This window comes from Orycteropus afer, unplaced genomic scaffold (assembly GCF_000298275.1).
Source record: "Orycteropus afer afer isolate SDZICR_OR568_19922 unplaced genomic scaffold, OryAfe1.0 scaffold00366, whole genome shotgun sequence".
Classification (NCBI taxonomy): Eukaryota; Metazoa; Chordata; class Mammalia; order Tubulidentata; family Orycteropodidae; genus Orycteropus; species Orycteropus afer.
The window spans coordinates 895,773-904,730 of NW_006921953.1; the positions used below are offsets into that span (position 1 = coordinate 895,773).

An 8,958-nucleotide genomic window follows, 5' to 3' on the forward strand; every position below is an offset into this window, starting at 1 on the left:
TCCTTTTGGGTGATGTCTTTTCCTGGTTTTGGTATTAAGGTTATGCTTGCTTCATAAAATGAGTTAGGGAGGATTCCATCCTTTTCTATGTTTTGGAATGGCAGTAAATCTTTATGGAAGTAGATTGCCTGGCCTTCCTTCTGCGGAATGGCTGGTGGGTCTCAACCGCCAACATTCTGGTTAGCAGTCAAATACCTTAGGCACTATGCCACCAGAGCTCCTTAATGCAAATAAAGGTTTGCTTATTTTGTCATGCAGCTGTCTTACTTTGCATTTCTGATCAAGTCCAGAAATTAGGGCTGAAAGCCATGGTATAAAATAAAAATAGTGACTTTTTCCAAGACTGTCTATTACTTAGCTGTATGTAATAGAAAATACAGTAGACTTCAGAGACAAACTCGTGTTCATATTCTAATTCTATCATTATTAGCAGTGTGAATTTGAGTAAATTACTTAAACTTCCTAAGCCTTAGTTTCCCATCTGTAATAGAAATAATAACAGATATAAAAGTACTTAAGACAGGTAACTACTGTTATTTTTAGAAACAGTGCTGAACTGATCTTAACTGTATCTCTCCTCTCCCTGAGATAAGTGTTCCAAAAGCTACAATTCTCTGCTACCTAAATCCTTTCAGCCAAGGTCAGTGTTACATCAGAAAGGAGTACCAGTAGAAGGAAACACTGAAAAAAAAAATTAGAGCATATTCACCTCCTCATTTGCCATTATTATTCTTACTTCATCCAGGGTCTCTATGCTAGATGGGGAAACTTCTCTTTCAAGGTCAAGAGTTTCAGAGGAACTTAGCTGTGTCTCTGTAATTTAAAAAAAAAAAATCATATGATTTATGATCTTATAGTATAAATCCCATTATTTTTCATCCCGTATTTTCGTAGTTAAAAACAAACACCTATTTTCTCTAAAGTTTAGGGCATGAAAACCTACTGCAGAAGCAATATAGATCTAGTTTTTTCCTCTTAAAAGTTTGAAGGAGGCACAATTTACCTATAATAGAAGTCACCCATTTTCAAGATACAATTTGATGAGTTGTGATAATCATACACGGTCATGTAACCACCACCAGGAATCCACATAAAAAACATTTACAGCATTCCTATGCTCCTTTGTAGTCAATCCCCTCCTACTTGACCCCTTCCTATAAATAAACTACTTGTATCCCTAAAATTTTGTCTTTTTAGAATGTGATAGATATAATCATAGGAGCTCTGGTAGCATAGTGCCTAAGGCACTTGACTGCTAACCAAAAGGCTGGCGGTTCAAACCCACCAGCCACTCCTCGGAAGGAAGGTTGGGCAATCCTACTTCTGTAGTGATACTGCCTGGGAAACCCAAGGAAGGGTTGCTATGACTCGCCGGCACATAACATCAACAACAATAACAGATATAATCATATATTACGTAGTTTTTTGTGTCTAGCTTCTTTCATTTAGCATATCTTTGAGATGTATCCATGCTGTCAACATGTCTTAGTACAGTACTTTGTTGGGAGCTCTGGTGGTGTAGTGCCTAAGGCATTTGGCTGTTAACCGGAAGGCTGGTGGTTCAAACCCACCAGCCACTCCTTGGAAGGAAGGTTGGGCAATCTACTTCCATAGAGATACTGCCTCAGAAACCGAAGGTGGGGTTGCTATGAGTCGGAACTGCCTCAATGGCAGTGAGTTTGATTTTGGTTTGGTTTGTTCCTTTGTGTTGCAGAGCAGTATTCCATCATATGGATGTATCACAATTTATTTATCCATTCACCAGCTGATCCATTTGGCTTATTTCTAGTATAGTGCTAGTTAGGAACCCTGGTGGTACAGTGGTTGGTACAGAGATTTGTAGCTAACTGAAAGGTTGGCAGTTCTAACCCACCAGATACTCTGTGGGAGAGAGTTGTGTTAGTCCACTTCTGTAAAGGTCACAGCCTTAAAAGCCTTATGGTGCAGTTCTACTCTGTCCTTTAAGGTCACTATGAATCAGAATTGACTCAATGACAATGGATTAGTTTTGGTCTTATAGTGTATTCATTTTGACAGAAAACAAAAGCCAGTCAATGTTAGTACTAGGGCTAAAGGATGACTGGAGAGGAGAAATTAGGAGCAGAAATAGAAAAAAACACACTGTAGGCAAAATATGACTTTCTTTAATATATTAAGCAGTCTAGGGAGCTCTGGTGGTATAGTACCTAAGGCATCTGATGGATAACCAGAAGGCTGGCCGTTCAAACCCACCAGCCACTCCTTGGAAGGAAGGTTGGGCAATCTACTTCCATAGAGATACTGCCTCAGAAACCCAAGGAGGGGTCACTATGAGTTGGAAACAACTTGACAGCAGTGAGTTTGGTTTTTGGAGGGAGCTCTAGTGGCAGAGTGGTTAAAGCATTCAGCTGCTAACCAAAAGGTCAAAGGTTCGAACCCACCAGCCACTCTGCAGGAGGAAGATGAGGCAGTCTGTCTCCATAAAGATTTACACCTTTAAAAACCCTATGAAGCAGTTCTACCTTGTCCTGAAGGGTCACTATGAATCAGAATCAACTCAGTGGCAGAGGGTTTGGTTTTTTTAGGGTCTAGGCAGCATCTATTCATTCAATAAACATTTACTAAACAAGAAGTTCAGGCACTGTACTAGCTACAATATGAATATTGAATATGAAGACTAAGACATACATATAGTCTAGGAGTTTGCAAACTATTGCTCATTGGCCAAATACAGCCAGTTGCCTATCTTGCAAATAAAGTTTTATTAGAACACTACCCCCTCATTTACTATATACTATTTATGGCTGCTTTTGTGTGCAAATACAGTACATTCTCTCTTATCTGACAATGTAGCCAGTGTATCTTTAACTGGCACTTTTGTGCTTCACAAAAAAATTGAATGGTTAGTGTTGGGCAAATAGAGTAAGTACCTAAAGATCCTGAAGAATCTTCTGAATCACCAAAGAAGACTTAAAAACACTTCTTTGTTGACTGTATTTCAATACATCACAATTTTTGGAAAACTGGATATAACACACACACAGAGATTGTACCACTTTGTTAGAAAAAGCCTTATAGGGCATATACCTCAAAATTTTCTTTTTCAAGTTTCCCTAAGAGACAATCAAAAAAGATATTCAGTCTAAAATTCACTGCTTAGACTACTACAACAATAAAAACTCTTCAATTTAGCTTTCTGTAGATGGCTGAAATGTCCTACTATAAAGACAACCGAAGAGGGCATTACTAAAACCAAACCCATTGTATCATTGATTCCAACTCACTGTGACCTAAATGACAGAGGAGAACTGCCCCATACATTTTCCAAGGCTGTAAATCTTTCCAAGACTGACACATCTTTCTCCTACAGAGCAGCTGATAGGTTAGAACTAGTAATCTTTCGGTTAGCAGCTGAGTGTTTTAACTACCATGCCACCAGAGCTCCTAAGATGGCATTAGCTCCTCAGAAATAATCAATGCTAGTAGCATGCACAATGTGGGTATAAGGCTATATAAACTCCTGCTTCCTAAACAAAGTTAGTAACACTAAAAAGATGTTGCAACTTTGAATATTAGATCCCTGAATTGTCAGAAATATGAGACAAAAGGAAATAGGTAACATGGAATACTACATTCAATCTGTTTCAACTATTTAGAACAAAATTTCCAATTTAAATGCACAGCTCCTAAATTATATACTTAAAAAGAGACTTAGAAGTTTGGCTTCATAGAGAAGTTCACTTTCTCAGCAAAAGCAACATTAATGTTATAGAAACCTTTTGTGATCTCATTTAGAAATAGTTTATGTCAGCAAACAGTAGGACTTAACTACCAGACTAATGACAGCAAGTCATGATCATAAAAGCTATCTAACCTCAATCATGAAGGGTTTGGTTTTTCCTCTCTCATTAACTAGGGCTTTCAAGATCATTGTATTTGCAAGTTCCTCCTGCAAGATCCTTTGGTGACGTCACATGCAATCATCCAGGAGAGACAACTGAGTAACTTCTCAGTAGGATGCCATAACCAGTCACAGACAGACAGGGGTAAGGCTTTCTTTTCACAAATACAGCACAGCAGTTCTGAGGGCTTCTGATAAGTCAGAGCATGTGGTAGTGGGGTATCTTAGTGAATATCATTAAGCAGTAATCCAAATACATTTGAAATAAATTAGGAAACCACTTTCAATAAAACTCAATATAATTTAAAAAAATAAAGATTTTTGACATACTATCAAATGTTAAAACAAATGCACAGCATTCCCCTAGACTATAAGTAAACTAAATTTGAGTCTCTGTGGATAGAAACGCAAAAGAAACCAAAATAAGAGAACCATAACTATGACCTTCACAGATTATATGAGATCTGAGGGAAAATCAGATACGATGATAATGACTTAGTAACATGTGTACAACACTGATATCCAAAGAGTTTAAACATTAATAAAAATTCCTTCAATCTCACAAGTGAGATCACTGATAAATATAATGGACTCCACTTTTGAGAAAATCCAGATAAGAAAATATAAACTAAAACAAATTCCTTAGAAAGTAGTGGGTCATATAATAAAATAATTCTTCATATTATACAGCAATTCAACTCAAGAATTCCCTCAAATAGTGTGCATCTTAAAATTCATTTAAAATTATTTTACATGTCCACATCCATCCACGTGCAACTTTGTGTGAGCATCTCTTATGAACAAAGCAAGGTATACATGTCTTTTCATCTTTAGGATTAAAAAAGTTAACTGCCTTGTCTGACATAAAAATAAGTCAATGATAGAGCTGTGCAAAATTCAATTCTGGACTCTCTATTCAATAAGACTCCAGTAGATGGCCATATAAAACTAGTAAAAGACTCTGTGAAAAATCTGACTTAATGACAGGCAGATTTGAGGACAGATCAACTGTGAGAACATATAAAGCAAAACATAAAGTTCCTTTAGCTTTGAAAGTACCAAAAAACCCACTGCCATTAAGTCGATTCTGACTCACAGCGACCCCCAATAGGTTTTAAGGGCTGTAAATCTTAAGTAGATTACCTCATCTTCTTCCTGTGGAGCAGCTGGTGGGTTTGAACCACTGACCTTCTGGTTAGCAGCCAAATGCCTAACCCACTGCACCACCAGCACTCCTTCTGAAAGTATAGTTAATTAAACAAGTGCTATTCCTGATATTTTGCTGCCATCTCTGATATGGTTGATAAGTAAACAAGTAGACAAAAGAACTGCGATAATTTCAAAACTAAACTACCCCTAACAAGGAGAAAAGATTGAGAATCAGAGCCTATTTTAAGTGTGTGTGTCTATGTGTATGCATATATGTCTGTATGTAGTATTTATACACAAACACACACAAACAAATCAATCACATATAAACCTCCTGAAAGTGGACTGGAAGAAACATAAACCTCCTGAAAGTGGACTGGAAGAAACAGGGAAAAATTATAGGCATAAAAATGCAAATAGCTAAGTTATCAGTAAAATCACAGTGTGGTGCTTACCAGGACACACAGTGATTTCTTCTGCAGAACTCATTGGCATAAGGACTGAGTTTTTCTTACTGATCAAACCAGCAATGCTGAAAAAGAACCAAATCCCAAGTGAATTCCCAGAAAAATACATCACAACACAGGGCCAAAAGATATGGTGAGTCATTCAAAAGCTACAGGTAATCTGATATCTGCTGTCAAAACCACAAAAGCACAACAGGGAAGTAAGGAATCAGTAGTGAACACTCTAGCCCAGAAATAGGGACAATAAACATGCTTCCAACTTCAATCCCAGTGAAATCACTGAATGAAAAGAACCCCTTTTTGGAGCCTTCACAAAGGAAGTCTGAAGGGTAAGGATCATCTGTGAATATCACAAAAGACAGAACTTTCACTACATTTTAAGAATGTCAAAAGTGTTTTATACCCTCCATCTTAGACTTCTGAAGATTTATAAACTCATAAGAGAGGATATGGAAATTCTCCTGACAACACATCACTTACTTCGTCACTATGCAGTTAAATTTCCTGTTTCTCTCAAGATGTGGCTTTCTAAGCAACAAAAATAAGATACAATTTGAAGATGCCCTACAGCAAACATTTGTCCACTTAAGTCGAATATCTCTTCTGTGCAAAACTTAATTTTAAATGGTTCCTCTCATCCAATCTCTGGTTTTTCCCAGCCTTGCTCATGGAATGCAATCTCTTCCTGACACAGAAACATGGTTGAGAGATCTAAGCATTTTAACTAGCCCCCCCCCCAATGCTTTAGAGCTTTATGATTAGTTTGATCAAATATGCAGGAAGACGTTTAAAAATACAAATCCTCACATCAACCAAGAACCACAGAGAAGACTATATGACTCATGATGAATAACTAAATCCTGATAGGAAACCACAAGTGATTTCTCTCTATAAATAAAACATCCCAAAGCATTTTTTTATAAACCCAAGCCAGACACAGTTTACTCTCCATGTAACATTAGGGCTCTATTCAAAGGGTCCATCACAAAACAATTAGCTGACATTTATAAAATGGGCTAATCAATTTGAAGTCAAACCACATTGCCTGTGATTCCTACTATCTCCTGGTGGCAAAGCATACAATCATTTATTAAAACATCTATCTGCTAGGCACAGAGCTCACCACAATAAAGCAGAGACACCTGCACGAAGCCGAAGGCCTATCCAGTTAAAACCACTTTCAAAACTGTCGTAACAGCAGGAAAATCAAACCAAAGTCATATTCTTCAGCCTAGTAAGAAATACCTAATACTATCAACTTACCAAAAGTCTAAGAACACAACCTCAAATACAACAAAAGGTAACATGCTTCAACACCCATATGGAAGAAAATGGTCACTCAACACAAAATTAAGCTCTTGAAAAATCTCTAAAAGTCAACTACTGGATAAAAGGGAAAAGTCATTAGAAGCCTAATCCAGTTAATAATGCAGTTTTTAACCATTCAACCACTAGTCATTGTTAAAGTGAGACGACTTGGGATGGTAACCCCATTAACCAGCAAGACTAACTGAGGAGATAATGAAACATAACCATTTAAAGGAAAGATGAGATATCATATTAAAAATCATACTGGAGAATAAGAGTGATATTGGTTCTGCATGGCCTAAATGATAAGAAGGTTTCAAGAGGATGTAAGTCTTTAAGAATGGGCTTAAAAGAGTAGATGGTTTGGACATGCAAGTAAAATAAGCATAAACAGAAGGACTAAGGATAAAGAGGACATGAGGTATAGAAGGGCCAAAAAGAGCCTCCAAATTGGCATAGGAAGCTAGTACAGTGAATCAAGCAAGAGAAAAGCAGGATGTGGCCACTTTTCAGGAATAATATAAATGGAATTTATGCTATGATAGTTGGAATGGATACAAAACCTCTAAGATCCCTTCCAGACCTAATATTTTAGGCTTCTATGAGACAGACATTTGAGAACTGGGAGATAATAATGATTTCTCATAATCTGAGTTTACTCCCTTGGTAAGCTGTCCTTACAGTCTCACTCATGTAGTTCACCTCCCTTAATGCTGGTACCATCAAAGGAGAATTCGGACCCATAGCAACATACGATCTCACCTCTGTGAGGCAGGTACAGAGTTTCCTTCTTCAGAAGTTTCTTCAACAAATAGACCTTGGGAAGACTGAAAAGAAATATGTAACATTCTAAATATACGAACATAGATGAGAAAGCTTCCCTTCCTTTAAAAAATAATTGTTCAATATCCTACTCAGTAATTAGCAGTAAGAATAAAACATTTTACATAAGTTGACACATTTCAGGGAAAAGAGCATGCAGGGCCTGTGGAGTCAAGAAGACTGGGGTTTTACTCTCAGCTGAATTACCTACTAACTTTGCAATCTTGGATAAGTCACCCCTAAATCCATTTCCTTATTTTAAAATGGGTATTAATATTGCTTCAAAGAATGTCATTATAAGAATTAAAAAAGATAACGCATGAAATGCACTTTGTAAAATGCAAGACCTACACCAATATTAATTTATAAGGAAAATGAATTACAATTCAGAAAAGCAATTTCAAAACTTGTGTTGGGGGAGGAGGAAATAGAAAGAAAAGTTCAGATTTCAATAGGAACACTGACTTAGGACAAATACTACAATCCATGAAAGAAGTCTCTCCAAGGACAATGAAGTCATCACAGAGGGCATTCCAAAGAGGAGGTCATAAAGAAAGATTCCTTTTGCTATAATCTGTCACTATGGTTGTGACATCTAACTGCAGGAGTATTTTTTTAAAAAAAGAAGTATAACAAATAGAGACTGGGTAAGAAAAAGATTACATTCTTTGATTAATGGTGGAGTTAGTACAAGTGTCAACTCATTAAATGTACGTTGCATAGAAGAGTATAGAAAAACCAGCTACTGCTACCTTAGGGAGACATCTGAGAAAGTGCACGGACTGTGAAGTTTTTTCCAGTACCAGTAAAACTACTGGCTGAAGCTTACAGTGTCTCCCAAAAGAATATAAATAACCTAAACAAGTTAGGCATCTCTCTACTACTCAGGTAAATGATGAAACATACTAAAAAAAACAGAAATAGCAGAGTTGAGCCTTCAGTCAAAGGGAAGATAAAGTTAGTTGTACAATGATTGTGAATGTAGCCATTGTGAAAAATGAGAGTTGAACAAAACTGTCAAAAGGACTGAAATACAACACCAATAAATACTTCATCTGACTATTTGTTTGAACTCAGAGTGACAAAACACTGCTTCAGGCCTGAAATCTCAAAAAGAAGCAAAACAATACTGACACCTAGTGTCTATTCAACAGAATTTTACCTTCTTAGAATGACTGACTGTCTTGGGCTTCAGAAGCAATCAAGACACCTATAAGACGTAAGACACCTCCATCTGTACCTTGTTGTTGTTGTTATTTGCCGTCGAGTCGGCCCCGACTCATAGCGACCCCTCCTTGGGTTTCCGAGGCAGTATCACTACGGAAGTAGGAT

General features: G+C 37.1%; 1 protein-coding gene across 1 annotated transcript in view; it reads right to left on the reverse strand.

Annotated features, from left to right (window-relative positions):
- UIMC1 (ubiquitin interaction motif containing 1) overlaps positions 1 to 8,958 on the reverse strand; it is a 204,539-nt gene that overhangs the window by 73,613 nt on the left and 121,968 nt on the right. The window contains exons 6-8 of the mRNA XM_007952940.1: positions 7,567 to 7,631; positions 5,485 to 5,561; positions 710 to 813 (exon numbers count right to left, since the gene is read on the reverse strand). Coding sequence (XP_007951131.1) covers positions 710 to 813; positions 5,485 to 5,561; positions 7,567 to 7,631 — 246 coding nt within the window. The remainder of the gene's footprint in view (positions 1 to 709; positions 814 to 5,484; positions 5,562 to 7,566; positions 7,632 to 8,958) is intronic.